The 23,390-nt window shown below is 45.3% G+C and overlaps 3 protein-coding genes across 10 annotated transcripts in view; 1 reads left to right on the forward strand and 2 right to left on the reverse strand.

Moving 5' to 3' along the window:
* The window catches only part of Med12l (mediator complex subunit 12L), a 266,032-nt gene that overhangs the window by 83,875 nt on the left and 158,767 nt on the right, over nt 1-23,390 (forward strand). For 3 of the 6 annotated variants that reach the window (XM_058574923.1, XM_058574927.1, XM_058574924.1), the window contains exons 15-16: nt 423-527; nt 1,335-1,511. In XM_058574923.1, coding sequence (XP_058430906.1) covers nt 423-527; nt 1,335-1,511 — 282 coding nt within the window. The remainder of the gene's footprint in view (nt 1-422; nt 528-1,334; nt 1,512-23,390) is intronic. The other 3 variants (XM_058574925.1, XM_046431221.2, XM_058574926.1) reach the window with 1 other exon arrangement.
* Nucleotides 4,254-10,764, reverse strand: Gpr171 (G protein-coupled receptor 171). Its single transcript, XM_046431237.2, has 2 exons — nt 10,639-10,764; nt 4,254-6,739 (listed from the first exon to the last, which is right to left on the reverse strand). Exon 2 carries the CDS (start codon nt 6,684-6,686, stop codon nt 5,727-5,729), a length of 960 nt encoding a protein of 319 aa, XP_046287193.1. The 5' UTR covers nt 6,687-6,739; nt 10,639-10,764; the 3' UTR covers nt 4,254-5,726.
* Nucleotides 19,550-23,390, reverse strand: part of P2ry14 (purinergic receptor P2Y14) — a 32,757-nt gene continuing 28,916 nt past the window's right edge. For 2 of the 3 annotated variants that reach the window (XM_046431227.2, XM_046431226.2), the window contains one exon: nt 19,550-20,974. In XM_046431227.2, the coding sequence (XP_046287183.1) occupies nt 19,935-20,974 (1,040 nt within the window). In that variant the 3' untranslated portion in view covers nt 19,550-19,934. Of the gene's footprint in view, nt 21,121-23,390 lie in introns of all 3 variants that reach the window. The other variant, XM_046431228.2, reaches the window with a different exon arrangement.

Raw genomic sequence — 23,390 nt, forward strand, 5'->3', positions numbered from 1 at the left:
CAGAAGAAGGCATAAGGGTAAAAACTGAAGTCCTTTGACCTGTTTGCATGTTTTCTGAGCTTGTACTTTCCCTTTTCTGACCTTGGGTATCAGGGTTATTACGTCATAGGTATGAACTTGGGTTTTCTGGCTGAGGAAAGCTGGGCCTCTGACTGGGGATACCCAGGGGAGGAATCACGGCCACTTTGTTTTCCATCAGGAAGTCCGTGTGCCCTTCCCTCAACATACCATGACAGAACTTTCTCATGGTGGGGAGGGGATATGGGCGTCAAAGCTGTGCATGTTCAAAACTTCCTTCAGGTTTTCTGGGAGCAGACAACGTGGGGGGTGGGGGGGCGGTGATGCCGCAGCGCTTGCTGTTGTTCAGTGTGTTCTGTGAACCACAGCCTTTACAGCAGTACTCTCTCCCTGGCACTCATCAGGAGCAGAGCATCATGGCGCACATGGGCATTGACCCAGGAACCGCTCACATTTTTGATGAAGTAGACAAGAGTGACTTTAAAGCCGACTTTGGCTCGGAGTTTCCAGTAGGTTCAGCCTTTGCTTCTCACGACAGTCAGCCCACCCCCTCTCGCCAGCTTGTGTCCACCCTTTTGTTTCTTGCCCGTGTCGCAGAGTGACTTGTGCACTTGTGATGTGTGCTCTTCCCATTCCTCCCTGGCCCCAGGGACACTTCACATGCAGTGTCTCCCCTCGGTTCACCATTTTGCTGTCCTCCTACCCAAGGGTGACTCCTTGGTGCATCCTGAGGTCGTCACCTCTCAGGAGTGCATGCATGTGGTTTCATCGTGTCTGTCCCTGTTGTTCTGCTGTGCATGTCTGAGCAGCTATGTGCTCGGGAGCTGTAGGTTCATCCTTCTCTGTGTCTTAGGATAATGATGATGTGACAGTCACTAGTCTTGGTGTGATACTCTATAAGACATATTGTCTAGGGTGCATGGGAGGCCCTGATGCCTGCTGTTTGCTAGTCTTAGTAGTTAGCTGCTGCGATGTCCCCACTTTCTGGAGCAAGTGTCGCCCTGAGGGGAACACACACACCCCTAAAGCTTCTCCTTTTATGGTCCTCCAGGAAGTGGTCACATTGGTCCCTTTTTAGCCTCTGTATGGTTTTCATTTTCACTTCTAAGTGGGACAGGATTTTACTAAATTCCTACTGATCTGAATGTGAATTTTGTGGAAATCAACATTTCTGCATGCTCTCTACTCAGTGGTTAAGCAGGAAGGGGTGTTGTTACAGGAGCCTCTTTTGTGTGTGGAGATCTGGAATGTAGCTCTGTGGGTTGGTTTTTCCCTCTTTCATTGATAATCTCCAACATTTGTTTTACATGACTTAGATTTTTTCTCCCATGCCTGGAGAGTCCTGTGAGAACGCCAACCCTTCCTTGGGCAGAAGAATGTCACTTAATGGAGAGAAGTTGGCCAAGAGGGAAAAACCGAGGGAGTTGATTTTCCCATCTAATTATGACCTCCTCCGCCACCTGCAGTATGCAACACATTTTCCTATACCTCTGGTAAGTCACCTCTTCCCCCAGCTTACAGCCTGCTTGCTCTGTTATAATGTCTTAACTTCCGAGTGCCAGATTACCCACCTGTGTGTTGGACTCACACCTGTGACAGCGGTGAGGTTTCCTTCTGCTGCTCTGTTGGTTGGGGTTCTGATCACGTGGCTTATGTCCTGAGGTCATCCACACTTGTGGAGTGACATGAGTGGCTGGCTGCAACAGAATTTCTATATTTGTATGGTTTTGTGAAAAGCATCCAAGTCACTGCAAGTGATGTCCCCCTGTGACCTCCTTCTCCATCTGAAAGTCATCTGCTCAGTAGCTGTGTGCTGCATGGTGGTAGGTGCTTTTGGTATGACACAGATGAGTAAGACTTTGGGGGCGCAGGAAAGACTGATGAGTCAGGATAGAGGCGAGTGTTCACCACATAAGAAGCGATCCTGTCCGCGCTGAAGTTGAGTCAAGTCCAGGTGCCCACTGGAAGGTAAGCCACAAAATTCCTGGGCTCCTTTTGCTCTCAGAGGAGGAGTGGTGGAAAGGAGCCTCTGATTGGGAAGGGGCGACGTCAGTGTAGCCGCTGTGGTCAAGTGGGGCTTGCTGGCTGTGGTTGGAGAACAGACAGCAGGCAGGCGAGTGTGGCCACAGGTTAATGTTGCGTCCCCATAGTGATGCCTTTGTTCTCTAGCGAGATGGACCGGGGTTCTGTATCGCTAGTGAACATGGGCCAGGTTCTCGGTTCTCCGGTTCCCTTACTTTTTCCTGCAGTTCTGTGGTAAGTGCAATCACGGTGCCTCATTTTCTTCATGAGATGCTTTTCTAAATAATGTGAGGTGTGTGGTGTGTGAGCATGTTATTCTCTGGCTGTCTTTGGAGTTTTGATCAGCAAGTATGTATTCTGCTAAACTGACTCATTTTTTTGGTAGTTTGGAACATCCTTCAAAATGATTCAAAATCACTAAATCCATGTTTTTATCTTAGCACAATGAAAAAATCCCTTTTCTGTATGTGATTCATGTCTGTGGCTATGTCAAAATGAGCCAGAACTCTTTTCTTGCTCATCTTTGTCTGAATATCTCAGCCGTTTTCAGCTGTACCAGTAGGCATCACCCACAGTTTATTTGGGGCAGCAGAAAAGGTAACCTTATACTTTAGAGATGTGTCTTGAAGAAGTTATGGATGAACTATCACGAATCCTGGGGTTTTAAAATATTCAGAATTAAAGTCTGGGACTTAATAATAATGATGTATCAATATTAGCTTCTTGGTTTTAATAAATGTACCATGATTTCATAAGGCATAACATTAGGCGGAACTGGGTGGAAAGTTTACAGGGTCTCTTTGAACTGCCTCTGCAGCTTTTCTGTAAGTACATCTGAAATTACTCCAAGATGAACAGGTGATTTAAAAAAAAAAAAAAAAAAAAACAGGCTCATTGAGGCAGGAGGATCAAAAGTTCAAGGCCAGCCTTAGCAATTTAGTGAGACCCTATCTCTAAATAAAATATAAAAAATATATTTACAAAATTGTAAACGAGAGTTTGAAGTGGCTCAGTAGTTAGTTGACCCTGAGTTCAGTCCCCAGTACTCTTCACCACCCACCCCAAGGAAACCAACAAGGAGAGATAAATAAAGCTAATATGGCATAATGTTGCCCATGGCAGAGGCTTTCCTGTGGTGCTCCTGGGAAAGTAGAGCTTTGCATCTGAGCGCTGAGCAGGGCATGGGGCATCAGCTTCTCCATTCCACTGCTCCCGTGGCTACACCTAGATTTGGGCATCCTAATGACTGGTCTACTTCCCTTAGAAGAGAGAGCATGGCAATTTCAGGGACCAGGTCCATGTTGAGTCCAGACATAATGAAACTGTAATGTGATCCTAGCAGAAGTTCTTGTACAATTGGTGTTTAGGACATAGCATTTAAAAAAATTGTTATTATTATTATTATTTGTACTGGGAATTGAACACAGGGTGCTTTATCACAGAGCTACACCCTTGGTCCTTTCATTTTTATATTTTTTTATTTTGAGACAGGGTCTCCCTATTTTGCTTAGGATTTCACATAGTTGCTCAGGCTGGCCTTGAACTTGTGGCCCTCCTGCCTCAGGCTCCTGAGTCACTGGGAGCACAGGTGTGGGCCACTGCACCTGGCAAGATATAGCATTTTTAACAGCTCTCCACCACTGATTGTCCTGAGTCCCCCTTACCACGAGTACAATCCGGAGACCGTCGGGGGAAGTAGAGTGTGCTAGGACGATCAGTGCTGCTGCTGAGAATGTGGCTCTGTTCCTTCAAAGAAAGGGGAAGTCTGACAACCCACCGTGCTTGTGAGGAGAAGGCCAAGAACTTGGGGATTCTTTTCACTCTGGTGTGGCCCCAGTGAATAAAGACCAAGGGGGAGGAAAGGGGTTGCCTGGCGGTCCACAGACACACACCAGCTTCATGTACACTGCTGCACAGATGCCATTTTCATCTGCCCATCAGCAAGCCTGTCGTTCAGGCCACCAGCATGCACAGGTGTTCTGCAGTCTGGACATCGGCCTGCGATGCTGATGGTGTTGCTGTCCTTGTTACCTGCAGGCCAGATATGTCCAGACTTAACTTGTTACACATTTTTTAGTAGATACTTTCTGCATTTTGTCATTTATAATTCATTTCAGACTCAGAAAATATATTTGCAAAATTGTAGATAAGAGTTTCAGATTTTAGAAAAGGATTCTCCATATGCAAAAATGAATTCAGAATTGGACATGACACCCAGGGCCACTGTTTCTTAACCATGGCAGACGATGCGGTCTGCTGCCAGCTGTTGGTCAAGGTTTGACTAATGATGCTGAGGGCTGAGACTCACGTGCGCTTGCCAAACTTTCCCACCCTCCTCCGACTGACTGCTGTTTACTCCTATGTGCTGAGGCCTACCTGTATCACTGGCCATGGAGAGAATTTGATCAGAGCCGGGACCCTGAGCATTGGAGTCTCCTGTATTTCAAATAGCCTGCCCCACGTGGGGCAGGCTCATCTCCCTGGGCCTGAGCTGGCCACTGGCCCAGCCCTCGTGTCCTTTACATGGCCTGCTCTGTGGCGCTGCTGTGTCTGTTTTAAGGCCATCTGGAGCTATTTTTCCATACCTTCCACATGAGTTTCTGGTTTGGAAATGATAGTTTCAATACCTGGTATAATCTAATAACTCCCTTTGAAAATGAAATAGGGCCTGTGTGTTACATAGTATGACAAAATAAAAACATGAAATCACTAGATTTATTATTACAATAGGATGCCTTTGTAATTTACTGATTGAATATAAGCATATGTAACACATTAAAAATTATCCATGAATTTTCAAATTTTTTTTAATAAATAAAAGCTTTATATATATTTATTTTAGTGGTCAATGGAACTTTATTTTCTTTATATGCGATGCTGAGAATTGAACCCAGGGCCTCACACATGCTAAGCAAGTGCTCTACCACTGATCCACAACCCCAAACCCCAAACCCCAAACCCCAAAGCTCTTAGCTATTAGAAAAAGTTCGATGTTAAAACCTGGAGGAGGGGCTAGGGCTGTAGCTCAGTGGCAGAGCGCTTGCCTAACATGCATGAGACCCTGGGTTCGATCCTTAGCACCACATAAAAATAAACAAAATAAAGGCATATATATAACCATATATAACTACAAAAAACAAACAAACAAACAAACAAACAAACCTGGAGGAGTAGCAGACTGAAGGATTACTGTTTTTTAAGTAATGAATTAAAAATAAATCAGGCAACAGGTGGTTCTGTATACATTTTTTTTTTTTTTGGTCTTTTTTAAAGTTATCTGAAGTCCTTTAAAATTGTTTTGCTGAGGGGCTTCCTGAAAATTCACAGGGAGCTTATTTTACTGTTTCATTGGAAAGTTCAGTTCTGGGTAGTTAAATGAATACCTGAGTCTGTGTCATGGACAATTTTTGATTTCAAGGGTACTGCACGGATTGACACTGGTTGAACAACACTCTTTGGTTTTCTTGTAGAAATATCTGGGCTCAGTAGTTTGACAACCGCAGTAGTAGTATGAGATTGGCTTGCATTTAGAAGTTGGGTTTCTGTGTAAGACAGTCCACATTTGCTTGCTGTCTGTATTTTTTATTACCAAGACCCCTACCCCCCGTTTTTTCCCGCCTTTCAAAACTGTAAATAGCTTTAAAGGTTCTGTAAAGGAGGAGGCAATAGCATGAAAGCCCCACATTTTATACATCATTTTCAGACCTTGTTTTTTCTCTCTGGGCCTTAGTCTCCTTAGGTGAGGCAAAAGTCTCAGTGACCTTAGAGCGGAATGCTTTTGAGAGATGATAGTACAGGATAGGGTCAAAGCACAGGTTGGACACTGCCAGTAGCAGCGTGGCCTCCTTGGCTTTGAAGAGCGAGATCCTGGTGGAGCAGTCAGAGATGACCTCCGTCTGGCTGAGAGTGTACGGGATCCGCACAATGTGGTAGGGCAGGAAGCAAACGATGTAGCCCGCCGTTACCAGGAGGATGCTGACGAGGGCCCGTCTCACGTTTGGGTAGTTTTCATTATCTCTGTTTCTGTAGAGTTGTCGAATCACAAGGCAGTTGGATATTAAAATGATGGCTGAGAAATTCAGAAATATTGCTACACATATGAAGTTGGTCAGCAAATGCCAGTTTCTTCCAAATTCATTTTTAAATTCCATGCAGCCTACATTCGGCTTTTCCCGGATGTGTTTGATGGGGATTGCCATGTTGGGGACCATTATAAGAAGAACCATGAGCCACACAACTGTGGAGATCATTTTTGCGAATCCAGGTTCTTGGATGCGGTAGATCTTGCAGCTGTGGATCAGCTGGAGGTAGCGGTCAATGCTGACAAAGGCCAGGAAGATGATGGATAGGTACATGTTAATGTAGATCAGGCAGGCTGTCACCTGGCAGTGGAATATCCTTAGCTTCCATGGCGCCACGCCCAGGTCCACAACAGTTTTCACTGGCAACGCCAGAGTGAGCAGGAAATCGGCAGTAAGCAAGTTGATCAGGTAGATGCTCACACACCTGTGATTTGTGGGGGTCTGTGTAAAAGCCCAGGCTGCAAAGCAACTTCCGATAATTCCAATGAGGAAAACCAGATAAAAAAAATAGGTGAATGGCTCTAGATCTCTGTAAACTGGACAGAAAGACGAGCTGTTCATCATTTTCAGGGAAAGAAAAGATGGTTTCAACCAAAACCAATAAAAACCCAAAGAATCTGTTAACAAGAAAAAGGGGGAAAGGTTAGTAATTAAAATTAGAAACTATTTTCTTTAAAGCCATTTGCATGCATAATGCCCTCTTCTTTACAGTTCTTAGGGGGTCCTTTACTAGACTGCATGACCTGGGGGACTGTCCTGGGTTGGGGCAAGCTTGGGTTTCATTGTCTGATGCTGTGACCTTGGGGTTTGCTCTGGCCCAGGGTTTTGTGTTCTGATAGCTCTGTTATCACTGCGCAGAGGATGTGAGAGAGCAGAGATTCTGAGAAGTTCAGAGAGGAAGCTGGTGGTGTGACTGTCAGCAAGGCGCCCTGGCTTTCTTTTTATGGGTTTTGTAACTCCTCATGCTGGGAGAACCTAAGCGGACAGGATGGCCACAAACCCATTGGATTAGAAAAGTGTTACTTGAAAAGTATAGTCTTTAAAAGCTGTGTAGCCTGTTAGAACATTTTCAGTACCAAAATTTCATTTCATTTGTCTTTCTAGCAGAGAGAGAGAGAAGGATTAGATTCTGGTCTTGGATGGGTGCTTTTTATCTCCCTCCAGTTACTCCTGTGTCACAGTGGAATATACCTGTGGTGTCCAGCATCAGGTTTGAAGATGTAGTACAAAATGTTATCAGAAACACTCTGCAGCTGTGCGTGGAGGCGCATGCCTATAATCCCAGTGGCTCTGGAGGCTGAGATAGGAGGATTGTGGTTCCAAAGCCAGCCTCAGCAAAAAACGATGTGCTAAGCAACTCAGACCCTGTCTCTAAATAAAATATAAAAAATAGGGCTGGGGATGTGGCTCAGTGGTTGAGTATCCTTGATTTCAATGCCCGGTACCCAAACAAAAAAAGACCTTGTAAGAAATACTAATTGGACTGTTTTATACAAGTTATACCAAGTTAGCAATGCATTTTTAGGATTTTATTAATATTTTATGATGAGCATGTGTTGAAGTGTTCTTGGGGGATATTAGGTTTAATATATTAATGAAATTCCTTTCTCCTGTTTCTTCTTACTTGTTAGAATGTCGCTACTAGAAAAACAAACTATTTTTATGGTTTGGTTTTCTTGCTGTTGGGCAGTACTGGTACAGATGTTTCTCTGGCAGTGTTTCCACATAGTTTTGTGAAAGATGTATTTTAGAAGCTTCTGGAACATAGATGTTTGCTCATTGAGGTAGGCTCCGCTGCCTTAGCATCAGAGCACCTGACCTCACCACCAGTGGTTCTCCTTCTGTGGTAGGTTAGGGGAAGTCAGGAGCCCAGAGCCTGGATCAGGGTTGAAGACGACATTAAAATCTCACCATCTGTCCCCACATCCCAAACCTGGTTGGGTTTATTAGGGGGGCCAGGCTGGGTGGGTCGTTTGACAGGGTCTGGTCAGACTCGAATGCCCAGGGCCACAGGGACTCTTTTCTGGTACTGCTTTTTGCTCTGAGTAGCACCAACTTTCCTTCATTTTAAAGATCATAGTATTACATTTGTGTCTTGGTGGAAAAAAATTATATACAAACTGTTTTCCTTTTTTTGTTAGGTGTGGCAAGAGAATGGTGTTTTACCACTGAACTACATTCCCAGCCCTTTAAAAAAATTTTTATTTTGAGACAGGGTCTCACTAGTAGCTGAGGCTGGCCTTGAACTTGCCACCCTCTGCCCCAGCCTCAGCCTCCTGAGTCACTGGATTATAGATGTGTGCCATTGTGCCTGATCCATATGTAACCTTTGTAAAAGTTCGAAATACTGAATGTAGTGGCTGACTTAGAAAGTCACATCAGACATTTAGTCTCTCTTTAAAACAAAAGGACAGACACACACTTTTGGAAGTCTTAATTTTCTCAAAAACTATTTAATGAAATATTGTGTCAATCTTGGAATGCAACAATATGTGCAAAGAGATTAATAAGACATTTGCACCTAAAACTTCCTAAGTTAAGCTATCACTTATAAGGCACATGCCCTTCCCTTTATCTACCCCAACCAGGGCTTCAGCTCTATGAAAAATATCATTTTATACCAAACTCAGCCGGGACAGTGGAGCACAGACTTTGTGCCTGGTGACGGCTGTATGTGTGCCATGAACCTTCCATCCCTCCTGTGGGATAGCTGTCATTGTCTGTGCTTTGCAGACAGCAGAGTGAGCCGTAACGAGGTTCCCTGGTTATGGTTATGTAGCTCTCAGTTTTAGAGCCAGGACCCCAGTCTGCTCTCAGAAGCTACATTCCACACCACTCCAAAACACTGTCCCCATAATCATCATGGGAAGTAACAACAGTGAGGGATGTGATGAAGACGCTTAACCGTGCATCCACCAGTCCTCACAAGACCAGGCCTTACTAGCCACGGCAGGATCGTGTTCTGATGTTCTGAGCAGTGTTCAGGTGAAAGCTGAAGTAAGACATTCACTCTTGACCTTCCCCTGAGCACTAATAAAAGAAGTGTCCACTCTCCGAGCACTTTACTGTTTCATTTTACAATATGTATATTTAAAAACTAAGCCTAGTTAAACTGAAGTTCCATAACTGAGGTCCCTCCTCTGTCCCTACTACCCACTGCTCCCATGGCTGAGAGGCAGGCCAGGGCCCTGCATGTGCTCAGCATGGGGTCTGCTGCTGTGTCCGCTGTCCATCCCAATTCCCTGTTCAGGTTGGTGGGACCTTCACTGTCTGAGAACAGGTCCTGCTGCCCCGGTACTTGGCAGGTGGTAGAGCTCTGGGATCCCAGGACATCAGTGATGGGCATAACCTTTACTGAGAGCATACAGTCAGGCAAGGAGACCAAGGTCTGCCTCTTGTGTGTTACTCAAGATTTTGCAGTTTTCAGAGCAGGGTGAGGAGCTGTCCTGGAGCATTGTCTTCTAGGCTCCCTGCCTTTATCCTGGTCCATCCCAACTCCTGCCCATCCCCAATTTCCTTGGTGCCTGGAGTTTTGACGGTTGCCATTTATTTGCACCTTGGAATCATGAGCAGCCTTTTCACCTCTCAGTCCAAAAACTAGTGTCATTGTGCCCTGATCTCACCTCCCACCTGTGCCTTTTGTCTCCTTACGGGGTGGTGGGAATTATACTTCAGTGCTCCCATTCCAAATGTTACACAGATAGTAGCATCATGGTGTGTGGCGAGCTCCCCGGTGCCTGCACAGTTACATGGCATGTCTTGTCAGTAGACTTATGTGAGAGAGAAGAATTAGGATAGTTGGATTTGATTAATTATTATTCTAATTAGAATTCACTATGTATTTTATAGGTGAGTGATTTATTTAAAATAGACTGCAGCTTTTCAGCCTGAGAACCATGGTTTTATGAAATTCCATCTAGATGTCAATGAAAACGGTTTACTTAGAATTTCCAGTTGTGTTGATTAGAGCTTAAATCATACCTTTCTGAAATCCTATGTTCTCTATCACAAATTCAAGAACTAAGTGCCTGATGAATATTTTACCAATCAGTTATGAGCCAGTGGAAATGTCAAGTACTCCAGCCAGTCCAAGGAGAGATCTGCAGTGTCTCCTTTGCCCCCTGTACAGTACCCATGGCTGGCAAAAACCTGGCTGGATCCTCCATGGGAGTCACAGGCAAAGTGTGTGAAATGATCTACGGTATGTTTCTAGAGCAAAGGAAGTTTGAGACCGTTGTGTCCTGCTAGAAAGACCTGTGACATGGCCTTTGTCCAGCCAGTTATAAAACCGAGTGACCGAAGAGTACTGCTCACCAGGCTATTTAGCTTGGTTGGAATTAAACTGTCTTTTTGAGACAGATGGATGGGGCATCAGAGAGAACAGAACCATAGAGTAGTTTTTAGGCAGGATCTACTTAGAGTTTAATAGTTGGTACTCTGTAAAGACAACCGAGAGTCGTCAACTTGCCTTCTGTGGAAAAGCTTTGAATAGATTTAAGTATTTAAAATGACATACCTGGGGGTGTTTTCTCTAGCCTGAGCTGGCCTAGCTCTTCGTCTTCAGAGAAGTGTGAGCTGTTGGGTTAGTTGCAGCAGCAAGAGCCCGTTGCTGGGTTCCTGGCTGTACTAAATGTTTCCTGTCCTTTTTGTGTGGTTTTAAAATGTTGCAGATTGACGTAGATGAAACTGTGGTTTGCATGTAGTTTAACTGCATGAAAGCCTCCCGGAGAAGCACGTCCCAGTCAGTTCTACATGTGTTTTCTTAAACAACTCAAATTTGTCATTATTTTTGAGAGAAAAGACTTTTATTTGTCCATTGTGGTACTTAGGCTTTATTTTATTTAAAATATTAATATTTAAACTACCCAAGATATAGTCTGCGTCTTCTTGATTTCAAGAATGGCAGTATTTATGCCTTGAAGGAATTATGAGTTAAAGATGCAGGAAGGTGATGAAGAAAGACCTCTTCAGTGTACGTAGTAACACTCACCAGTTTACAGCACTTAAAATGTTATTGTTCACATGGTTTTATAGTTTTTCATTCCAGAATATATTGTACCATTTTTTTCCAAATCTTGAAACTGGAGTGTTTTGTCAGTTTAACTAAACGGCTTCATGAATTGAGACAGTTATTTAGTGATTAGTAGATTATTGGATTGTCTGGTCAAGTGTCTGTCCTCCTGGAGGCGGGGAAGTGTCTGCTGAAGTCTGGAAGGAGCCTGGCCTGGAGGGGACATGGCAGAAGTCCTTGCTCTTGAGGAACCGCTCATCCTCACCAACAGACCCTTTGCAAGGCTCCCTGTTATAAGGCTGCCTTTATGAAAGGCAGCATGAGCTTCTGATCCCAGCCCGCTTTGGGAGCTGGTACGCTGGTCTGAAGTTCACCTGTGAGTGCAGAGCCACGCCTGGGAGGTCACAGTCTGCTTTCTTCCAGTGTCTCATTGTCTTGGTGGGTGCTTTGTTTTCTCTTCTTTTTCTCCTTATAGTTCTTTGTCAGTTTTCCAAATTTAAAAAAAAAAAAAATTTAGACCTCTTTAGAATCTAAACCCAATTTCTTGGTATTTTCACTTAGTTTTTTTTTTTTTTTTTAGAAAAATTCCCCCAAAAAGACTAGATGAGACATGTCCAGCTACAGTGAATTTAGGAGGAGTTTGAGGTTGCTCATGGTGATAATGGTCATTTGATTCAGATATTCTGGTTAATCTTCCAAATTCATGTAGTTATAACTATTGCTTTTTTTTTTTTTTTTTAATATAGACTTAACTATGAAGTAGAAGGAAACTGTTTCTCAAGCTTTGCATTTGATTTCTGATGAAGTACCAAGGTCAACTTTATTGTAATAGTTGAAGGAAGTACTCCATCTTTTAGGATGTATGTGAAGACACACTTGTGAGGTGGGCGCAATAGTGCCTGCCTATAATCCAAGGGACTCAGGAGGGCTTAGGCAGGAAGACCACAAGTTCAAAGCCAGCCTCAGCAATTTAGCAAGACCCTGTTTCTTTGGAAAAAAAGGGCGGGGGGGGGGCGCGGCTGGGGTTGTGGCTCAGTGGTAGAGTGCTTGCCTAGCATGCGTGAGGCACTGGGTTCAATCCTCAGCACCCCGTAAACAAATAAAGATATCGTGTCCACCCAAAACTAAAAAAATAAAAATTAAAAAATTAAAGAAGAGCTGGGGTGTGACTTGGTAGTTATGAGCCCCTGGGTTCAATTTCCAGAACCAAAAAAAAAAAAAAAGACTCTTGTGGAAGAGACACATGTGCCAGACAAGTAAGTGAGGAGTTAGGACAGGGCTGTGTCCCTGGGCAGGGGAGGAAACGTGGGGTAAGGTGACAGCTAACCCAGTGGCCCGGGCTTTTGTATGGCCTGAAGGAAGCTGGGATGCCAGGATTTTGGTGAAGTCTGTCTTTTCGTCCTTCCTTCATTTGTCATATTTGTATGCTCACTTCCGTGACTTCCCTGGTTTACTTCAGGATCATAGACAGAACTGGAAAGCACAGCAGCTGCTCTGAAGACTTGAAGACCAGGTCTGTGTGTCTGGTTTGGTGCCCGCCTTGCCGTGGGATATTGAGCGTGGACAGCGCAGCTGTGTTGGGTGGTTGAGGTTGGTCACATGGAGGGTCAGCCCAGTGGAACTGTGTTCTCCTGTGGATTTTTAAAAATATGTATGTTTTAGTTGTTGATGGACCTTCATTATATTTATTTATTTATGAGCAGTCCTAAAAATCAAACCCAGGGCCTCACACATGCCAGTCAAATGCTCCCCCATTGAGTCACAACCACAGCCCTTTCCAGGGATTTTTTTAAAAAAAAATATTTATTTTTTAGTTGTAGTTGGACATAATACCTTTATTTTATGTGGTGCTGAGGATGGAACCCAGGGCCTCACATGTGCTAGATGAGCGCTCTACCACTGAGCCACAACCCCAGCCTCAGGGATTTTTAAAGTACAGGTTCCATCTGAGTTTCCACAACCTGCTGCTTTTTGTTTCATTAAGGACAACTGTTTCTCGGAGTGTTCTTGGTTAGCCTTCCAGGAAATGCGTGTTGTCACTGACCTAGTGCTTCATGAGCCCAAGTGGGAAGAAGCGCGGTAAAGTTATTTTTTCCTTACCTCGGTCATGGTTGTACTTTCTATTTAGGAAATGATGTATTTGTTACTTTCATGGACTTTTATGTGTAAGATGATAAATTGTCCCATAAGTTATAAGTGGAGGAAAAAGGATGTCTTTGTTTTCAGCTCTGTTACCTGTACACTTTTGGTTTTATAGAATACAAATACCAAACACCATTTCAATGGGAGTATTTCTTTTTGATGTATATAATTTTTAAAATTTGCTTTTTAGGCCCCACCACAGCCAGGAACTGGGAACTTTTCTTTCTATTTTTTGGGATTGAACCCAGGGACACTATACTACTGAGCCACATTCCTAGCCCTTTTTGTGTTTTATTTTTAGACAGGGTCTCACTAAGTTGCTGAGGCCAATTTTGAACTTGACGATCCTCCTGCCTCAGTCTCCTGAGTCTCTAGGATGATAGAGCCACTGTGTGTAAGGGTCTGTAAACAAGTCAAGATGGTGCCTGGCATTTTGCCAGAGGGAGTGGTTTGTGAAGTAACGCCAGCGAGCCATTAAGTGTGGAGATTCCTTATTGGTTGACTGCTGTGTCTAGTTTATGTTAATTAAGATAAGCTGTGTGGAATGTATATATACCCCTCCTATCCTACAATAAACGGCTCCCACTCCTGCTGTATCAGTGTACACAAGTTGTTCATCACTCCCCGGTTATTTTGCTGCAGCCGGACTGCGGCAACTGTGTCTGGCTTATTTTCTTAAATCAAGAAAACCATCCACAAGGCCTGGGAGATTCCACCCTCTACAGATGGGAAAGCTGAGGCGTGGAGAAATTAAGACCTGACCAACACCACCCAGCTAGAATCAGCACTCTCTCTCACTTACTCTTGTTTATTGGGAAAGTGCTGGGTGGGGACAGACAGTGGTCATTAAGTAGGCCATCAGGTCAGTCCAGGTCCCCTGCTTAGTGTTATGACCATGGGAACGTCAATGCCACTCTTCCCACCTTCCTCATGGAGTTGCACCCTCTGGAATGTGAGCTCAGCTCAAAATAATGTGCGGGAAGATTTTTATGGTCCATGACCTCTGGAGCAGCCGCCATGTCTCCGTGTCTGTCTGCCCTTTGTCTGGGTTGCTATGCTTAAAGTTTGGAAGATTTTCTTTAAGCATGTACTTCCCTTACTCATTCAGATTAGCTCACTGTTTCCTAATGCTACCTGAGACGCATGGCTTCAGGTACGAGGGTGACTCATGTGATTAGGTAGAGTAGTTTTATTTTTATTATTATTATTTTTTGGTTTGGGGGGGGTCTTGGGGATGGAGCTCAGGGGCACATTACCACTGAGCCACATCTGGTGGTGACCATGGTGCAGACCATGGACAGCAGTGGGCATGGCAGCAGCAGTGTTTGTGGTTCTCTGCTGGAGGCAGCTCAGGCTCTCTGCTTGAGCCTTACATCGCTTTCAGTCATAACAAGAGTCTCTGGCTTGACTTTTTGGCCTGACTTTACATTTTCTTTTGTCGGGACCTAAGAACTGAGGTCCAGAGCTTCAGGTCCCCAATCTCCTGTGATCTGGGTGGCATTACAGGATCTATTAGAGGAAGGGGCTGAGACCCTATCTTGGATGTTCCCAAGGACTGTAATTAGCAAGCTATGGGAGCCCGCTGGGTCAGGAGATGCTAGAAGACAGGAAGCCACTTGGGAGGATTGTAGTCCTGTTGGGTGAGAGGCCAGGAGGGTCTGAAGTCATGGGGGAGGGCTTTGCTGCTGGGAATCTCCGCAGAGGTGAAGTCACCGAGTGGTGTGAGCAGAGCCGTGGGAGTCCAGGCCCCAGGGTCAGGGGTGGGGGCAGGCCTGAGGAGGGACCCAGTGGTGGGGAGGAAAGCCAGTGTGGTTTCCTGGCTTACAAGGAAAACCACCACATCATTGGGTATGGCATAGATTGATCTTTATTCTGTTCATTTTCAGTAGATATTAAATAATCCTCATAGCATTTTGTAGGTCATTGGCCAAGATTTTCTGATCTCTCATTTTGAACATCAGTGATTGTGACTCTGGTTTTCTTATTTAAAATTGTGTTCTCCTCTGATATTTGTAATATCAACCAGACCAAAAAACACAGTTGGTCATGTGATTCAGAACTTTCTATGTGGCTGCATGTTCTTATTAATGAGCAGGTGGATTTGATGTGGTTTAAATTGGCTTTTACTTTACAAACAATGTGAGGATTGGCTTCTCCTTTCAGTCCTAAGCCTCAGAAGCAACTGATAGTCCTTCCTTAGGACTTTGCCATGAACTTCCCGGGAGGTTTAGCAGCTGTCAAATTCAGAGGATTGGGGGAGAAGGGAATGTACCGCCCAGGGCCTGCCCTGACTTGCACTGGGAGAGTTAGGCTGAGGATCCTGGAGGGGATAATGGCACAAGGTTACCCCTTGTCTAAAGTCCTGCATTGCAGGTCCTGAAGGCATTTGAGGCGGTGTGTAGAAGTGGGGAGAGGAGGCTTGGGAAGAAGACATCAGCTGTCTGTGAATCTGGGAGGAGCCTCAGAATCTTGCCGTGAGCCCCTTCAAAGAGCAGCAAGTAATCCCAGCAGTGAGGAAAAGCCCCGGGAGTCTGCAGGCTTTCTCAGGGAATCGCTCATCCTGTGTTTTCCTGTTGATCAGATAGTGCCATTCTTCCTAGACACCCCCCACTCCCTCCGTGCTTGTCCTAAAATTTCTGTTGGAAATGCAGAGGTGGGAATGTAGTAACATCTTATAGTCCCTATAAGACCCCAAACTGCTTTGGAAAACACCTTATTTTGTGTAAACATGTCTTTTCTGTAATTATCTTATAAATAACATTTACATTATAAATTTATGGCAGATAAATCAGTGTGACATTTAATTCTTGTGTACAAGTGGTGCTACAAAGAGGTTAAACCTCCTTGCAAACTGCAGGGGAAAGAGAGCCATATTTCATTGAAGTGGTTCTTTTTGGGGTGATGGCCTGACTTGAAATGGTCATCTGCATATCACTCGAGTCTTACAGAGAACAGGTGACCAAAAGGAAGTGGTGGCTCTTCTGCTGAGTACTGCACAATACAGTTCCCCCAGGCCGTAGTGCAGGCCCTGCAGGTCAGCAGGTCCAGGCACCCCCATTCCCTCTGTAGACAATGCTCTGTGTGGTAATATGTCCGTGGTCTTTGGTGTTATAGGTATTTTTGTACTCATAGAAAGTTTTTGTCTCCAAAGTTGGTAAAAAGATCAGGTTTTGGGCACATGTTAAAGACAGAGTACAGAAATGATGGACCTCACTGATATAAGGAGGAGCAAAGCTTGGTATGAACATGTTTTCCAGATCATTCTTTTAGATGAAGCCAGTGTATTGAGATTTTCCAATTGATTGGTGTCCCTTCCCCACCACAAGGGAAATTGAGCATGTACAATACGTCTTACTGGCTGGCATGCCCAGAGCTGGGGGCCATGGCTGTAGGCCAAGGTGGACACGGCTCACACTGTGCCGTTTCTGCAGCTGCCCTCTTTTCATTCAGAGGACGCCTGAGTTTTGTCTGTGGGGTGCCCAAGTGAAGGGTGCACTTCTAGGTTTTACGTGTGTATGGCATCCCTTCCAGAAGTTTCTCCAGAGCCTGGGCCTCGCTGTCATTGGGTCACATTGGGTCCTGTGCCGTCCCAACCTGTGGTCAGTGAACCGAGACCTGCTAATCACCAGGACAGGGAAGTGTGACTTTCCCAATAGGAACCTGTACTTGTGTCATCTGAGCAAAGAGGGTGTGGGCGGAGGAGACTTTGGGTAGCCCTGCTGCTGCTACCCGCCTCTGTGGGTAGGTGCCATGTGCCACCATCTCACATGATGGTGATCTTTCTGTGACATTTCTTTTTTTTTTTTTCTTGTTTCTTTTTCTTTAAATTCCCTGCCCCCTGCTCTCTGCCAGGCCCCTGGCTCTCAGCCCCCACTCCCTTGTCAATGCTGACTCTCTGCCCCCTCCTCCCGCTCTCCACCCCCTGTTCCCCCGCCCCCCACCCGGGCTCACTCCGCCTCCCGGCCCCTCTGTGACATTTCTTGATTCTTCTTATTCCAAATATTCTTTTTATGAAACAGCTTAGATACTTGAATTAACTGTGCACTGATGTGGAAACCTCACTTGAGGTAACACAGTGGGGGCTCTTTAGTCAGGAGAGGTGTTTAGTTGCAGTCATAAGCTGCTTTGGGCTCCTTTCTGTTAGTTTTCTACATTTCAGATGTTGCGGAGTGGGTACCCACTTTGCATAGCCAGTTCCAGGGGTGCGTTTTCTTAGTTGTTAGCCCAACAGTTAAAAAACTGGGTGGTCTTACATCTCCTGTGGAGAATGAGGAAGTGACTGGCTGGAGCTAGGAGCGTCTGCTCTGGGGGGGGGGGCAACTCTCAGCTCACCGCCATCCTGGCTTCCGCTCTTGGCTTGCACCCATTGCAGCCTTCTCTGTCCTCACAGGCACCTCGTCCCCTGCTGCACCCTGAATGCAGGAGGGCTTGTGCACCTACTAGCTATGGCGGAGCTGGGAGTGCCCTGCTGTCCATCTGCCCCTGTCCTGCTGACCCCAGGGGTCCTGGCTGCCCATTTGCTGGCAGGGCACCTTTGTTTCCAGATGTTGCTCTGAGCCTACAAGCTGGAACAGGAGCTGCTCCTCTGCTGTGGCTTCAGAGCACCCTTATCTACTCTGTGCACTGCTTCCTGACCACTCTTGCACATGCGTGACCAGCCTGCTCCAGGGTCCTGCTTACCACGCAGTCAGTCCTTGGCACCTCAGGGAAGAGTGACTTTCCCAAGGACTGAGGAGGTGACGCAAGCCATTAGCATCCCTTGGCGAGCACTTCCTCTTCTCCTTTGAGCTTTCACTTTCTCCTGTGGCCCAGAAAGGGACATTTAAGACTCCAGGATTCACCCATGGGCCCTGGTCAGGGGGAGTCATGAAGAATAAGCACAGCCAGACTGTTTAGCAAGTTTACTGGCCCAAGCCAGGACACGCCCTTCCACCAGGGACGTCTGCGGAGCCTAGGGATTGTAGTCCGTTTTGGCTGTGTGCCGAGCAGGCGTGGGCAGGGAGGTGGGGGTTGACATGGGTGGGGGCACTTCCCAGCTCCTCTTCAACAGCACCTGTTTTCTGGGTTTTTCCTAAACCGTGAGGAGGTCCTGAGCATGACCTGCTTAGTTTGAAACATATCAGTGACAAATAGAATGTTCAGTCTTTAGGTGACTCACCCCTGGAGCCTGTGCAAGGGGGCATGTCGAGAATCCCCTGACTGTGAGATCTGCTGGTGTATCCTTGTGCTATTATTTTTAAGAAAAAATTGACAGTCTTGAAAATAATTTTATTTATTGATACAGATATAGTGAAGGATGAAAGAGATACAAACACTAAAAACATTTGGGAAGACTCTTTGAAGGATGGACTGAATGTCTTCTAGCCAGTTAATAAACAGAAAAAAAATTGTGCCTTGGTAATTGTTACACCAGCAACCGTATTCCATATCTCCATGTATCACATTTATCTGTTTTCTAGAAAATGTGATATATGAATGTTCATATTATGTGTAAACTGCCAGTACTTATTTTATGTTTTAGATTTTCTTCCTTTTTTTCCCTATTTGTTTCCTTAGTACTGGCCTTGAACCCAGGGGGTGCTTTACCGCTGGGCTCCATCCCCAGCCCCTTTGATTTTTATTTTGAGACAGAGTCTTGATAAGTTGTGGAGGTAGGCCTCTGACTTGCGTTCCTCCTGCCTTAGCCTCCTGAGTAGCTGGGAGGCATGCACCACTATATGCTTGGCTAGATCTTCTTTTTATCAAATCCATTTGCTTTCTAAGAAACTCTCTCGCCCCACCCTACAAGATAATTATGTCATGCGCGCGCGCGCGTGTGTGTGTGTGTATGTGTGTGTGTGTTTCCATTATCCTATCTGCACTCATACTATGGAGTAGAGGGAGTTGCTGAAAGTACCTCCTGGGTCTGGCTTTGCTTGTAGAGTCATCTTAGACCTTGTCTAATACCAGAACTCCAGCTCATTAGATGGCTTAATAGGTCTTTTATAAGATATATTTAACATGCATGTACTATTCTTAAAATTGCATTAGTAAAAATTACGATCTTACTGCACAGTGCTTAACTCAAATCTGCTTTCTTTTGAAATGACTTGAATAAATAAGGGGTCTTCTAATTGATTTTCTGCTTCAAATCAGAGAAAACCTGACTTTTTCACTTCAAACAGCCCTTTATCAAACTCTGCCTGTTTTTAAGCTGGTCTTTAAGATTGCTGCTGACAAAGATCATATATCTTACTGACTTAATTCTTGCATATGAAAAAAGAGGACACATATGTGAATTGTCTTGGATTTCTTTATTTACCAATTTAAAATTCTACTTTAACTGTTCAGGTTACTTAATATAAATTTAAACCTGCTATTTTGATGGAATAGGATTGAATGATTGTATGTATTATTCTTTCCAAGAAAAATAATGGTCAGTACTAGGAAAACCTGCAGAAGGGATCCCACGCCCTTTAATGTTACAGAAAAGCTTGGAAACATTTGAATTTGATCGTTGTACTGAGCCCCTGGGGCTTCATAAGTCCTGTCGGTATTGGATGGTGATGCTGGGTCTTTTGCCAGTGATGAGCAAGTGGCGTGTTCTTTGCTCTTGCTCATTTCCCGGCAGCTGGAGGTGGTCACGAGCTTGTAATGGTCTAGTGGGAAGGGCCGGAAGTTCACAGCGTGTCTGTGCTTTCCTGCATTGTGTTGCCCCTTTTGATTCTGCAAGGGTCTGAGTCATTCTGAGCTTGAAATGAGATGTGCAGTTTCTTACATAAGATTTCCCTAAATGGCTGGCATAAGAAGAAATAAATAACGGGGTCCAGACACACGTTGGCAGCAGAGAGCAGCAGGGTGAATTCTTTCACGTAGAGCAGGATCTCTTTTGCCTGGCAGCTGTAGTAGGTTCCGGTTTGACTCATGGTGTAGGGGATCCGGGCCACGTGGTAAGGCACAAAACAGACAAAGAACACAAGCACGATGCTGAAGATGTTGCGGCTGGATTTCCTTTTGACCGAGATGGATCTCCTTCTGGAGCTGAGGTGGGACTTGAAGATCTTCCTGGTGATGGCAGTGTAGAAGACAATCAGCAGGAGGAACACGAGCCAGAAGATGCCCACAAAGACGTAGTTGGACGCCTTGTGCCACTTGCGTCCTAGCTCGTTCTTGAGTTCCATGCACTGCACTCTCCTGCCTTCCTGGACGCGCTGGTCGGTCAGGATGATGTTGGGAATGGCCAGCAGCAGCATGAGCGCCCACACAGCCACCGACAGCAGCTTGCTGTAGCTCACCGACTGGACGAAGGAGGTCAGGAGGGGCTTCACGATTTTGTAATACCTGTCGAAGCTGATGAGCCCGAAGAAGACGATGCCCACGTACATGCTGACGTAGAAGATCACGGCCGAGACCCTGCACACGAACACGCTCAGCTGCCAGGGGGCCAGGCCCGAGTCGCCCAGGATCTTGAAGGGGAAAGTCAGGCCCATCAGAAAGTCAGCAACCACAATGTTCTTGAGATAGATAATGAAACTCTTGGAGCTGGGCACGTAGAGGAAGACCCAGCCCGACACGCCATTGAGCAGGACCCCTGCCAGGAAGACCAGAAGGTACAGCACCGGGATGATGTATTGGGTGATGAGCGTGTTCCGGGAGCAGGGCGGGCCTGGCGTTGGCGAGCTCGTGGAATTGAGCATCTTGTGGCTCTGAAGGCAGAGGCCTGGGAGAGAGGTGACGAGTTACTCTAGGAGTCCTGCACACCCGCGGAGGACAGAGCAAGGGCATGGGGGTGGGCACACAGCTCTGGAACCACCCCTGTGCCCAGCCCCTGACCGGGTGCCCCCTCCTGCCCTTCTTTCTTTCTTTCTGGAATAAAAAGGGAAGAACAGAACATTCTGATGATCATAGAGGAAAACTGGGGAAACTGAGCAGCGTGAGAACTTGTGGGTCATATGGAGACCAGTGTTTCTTAAAATGAGGGTGACCCCACCGTTCTAGGAAGTTCTCCTGCATGTGGTCTTCCAGGCACTAACTGGGAAAGCAGACTCAGTCTTTCATTTTGCTCATAGCTCCTTATTCAATATATTAGGTCTCTACCTGGGTCATAAATATTATATATTTTAAAAGATAAATGTTATGGATTTGTGAAAATGAGTCCAAATATCACACATTAAAATTGTTGATACAGACCTTTTTTGGGCTGGGGAATGAACTCAGGGGTGCTTGACCACTGAGCCTCATCCCCCGCCCTATTTTGTATTTTATTTAGAGACAGGGTCTCACTGAATTGCTTAGTGCCTCACTTTTGCTGAGGTTGAATTTGAACTTGCAATCCTCCTGCCTCAGCCTCTTGAGCTGCCGGGATTACAGACGTGTGCCACTGCGCCCAGCTGATACAGATCTTTTTTAAACAGCCTACCCTATGTGTATTTTAGACATAAAACAGTATCCTATAAACATAAAATCCAAAAGTTAACTGGCATTTTTAATGTATGATTATGGGTACCTTTTCAAAATTGAGCTTTTTCTGTGGGTTTTTTATTTAATGTTGAAATATTTATTGTATTGTTTTTATAAACTTTTAAGCAAAGAGAGTAGATGATAATATTTGTACAAAAATTCTACGAAATGTTTCCAAAGGACATTCCAGATCTGTACTGTCTTGTGCGGCGGCCGTTAGCCATAATGATAGCTCAGTGCCATTGAGCACTCCCAAACGGTGGGCAGTCAGGTGGATATGGGCTGCAGATGTCAAATGTACACTGGATTTTATAGACTCAGTGGTAAAAATGTAAAATATCTAATATTTTAAATTTTTATTATCTGTTTTATTAAATATAATGTGCTCTTTTAATTTCAGTTAATTTTACTATTTTAAGTATGTGGCTCCTAGAAAATTCAGAATTACATATGAAACTCAATGATGAGTGTCTCCAGAAACTTCCTGTGTTGTAGCACCCTGTATTTTCTTCATGGATATGGGAAGCACTGATTTACAGCACAGGAAGGAATTTATTCAGATGGTTATTTGGTGCTCAGAGCAAATGTCCTCTGGATGACCCACATCACTGACTGTAACCTGGAAACCAAAGGCCCTGGTGGTCTCATCCCTGTCTCCTCTATCCCATGGGTTCTTTGACCTCCTTGTGGGTCCCCCATCCCCTTGGATCTTTCATTGAGCCCTCTGCAGGGATGTCACCTCCCTTGGGGAGCATCTCCCCTCAAGCCTCGGATGGGCAGGGTGGAGTCCCTTCTTGGTGTCCACAGTTCTGTGCCCGGCCCCTGGCCCCACACTCAGCTCTCTGGCTGTTTTGTTTCTGAGTGTTGCTTCAACTGCACATGGGCTTTCAGACCGTGCCATTGTTTAGTCATTATGTCTTAGCGTGATATTTGGGATATTAGATGATATTTAGGATATTAGGGTATTAGATATTAGTTGCCTGCACTCTGGGAATACAATACATGGAATCCCGCTCTTATGATATTTATGTCTAGTCCAACATTGTGGGAGAGGGGGCAGAGGATAGTGGCTCCCACAGGCCAGAGTTGTGCCTTGTCTGTCCTGTATTTCTGGTGGCTGGCATCATGCTTTATGCACAGCATGTGATGCGCTGTGCCAGTCAAACCAAGGAGGTGGGGCACAGGGCACTGGGATCAAGGAGGTGTGGCAGGTGGAACTGGGAATGTGAAATCCAGTTGCATTCCACACCAAAATGCAGGTCCACACCAGCCTCTATGCTGCTTTCCTCACAAGAATGTCTTCCATGTATCTTTCCCGTGTGTGTGCCGTATGGCTAAAGTAGGAATATTTATAGCCATTTGATTTTTGCCAGTCTGTTGACTTTCAGTGAAAGAAAAATTACCTAACTCACTTCTTCAAACACTTTCCTCGGGTTTTAGCCTTTCTCTTCCCTCTAGCCCTGACTTGTTGAGCTCAGAGCACATGGGTTTGCTTCTTTGCCCATTTTCTGTGGCCTTTCTGCATATGGTCTTGCTTTGTATTGTGTTAGTCAGCTTTCTTTTACTGTAACTAAGTGCTGGTTGGGAGACCGGACTCTCTCAACCCCTTCACCCCCTCAAGGGCGTGTCCTCAATGATCAAGGTCTCCCACTCCCACTGTGGCCCCTCTTGAAAGT

This window comes from Marmota monax, unplaced genomic scaffold (assembly GCF_021218885.2).
Source record: "Marmota monax isolate L192 unplaced genomic scaffold, Marmota_monax_Labrador192_F-V1.1 WCK01_AAM20220418_F8-fsc00022, whole genome shotgun sequence".
Taxonomy (NCBI): domain Eukaryota; kingdom Metazoa; phylum Chordata; class Mammalia; order Rodentia; family Sciuridae; genus Marmota; species Marmota monax.

Bases quoted from the DNA above. Each gene is read 5' to 3' on its own strand.
- Gpr171 (XM_046431237.2), bottom strand. From the start codon at position 6,686: ATGATGAACAGCTCGTCTTTCTGTCCAGTTTACAGAGATCTAGAGCCA.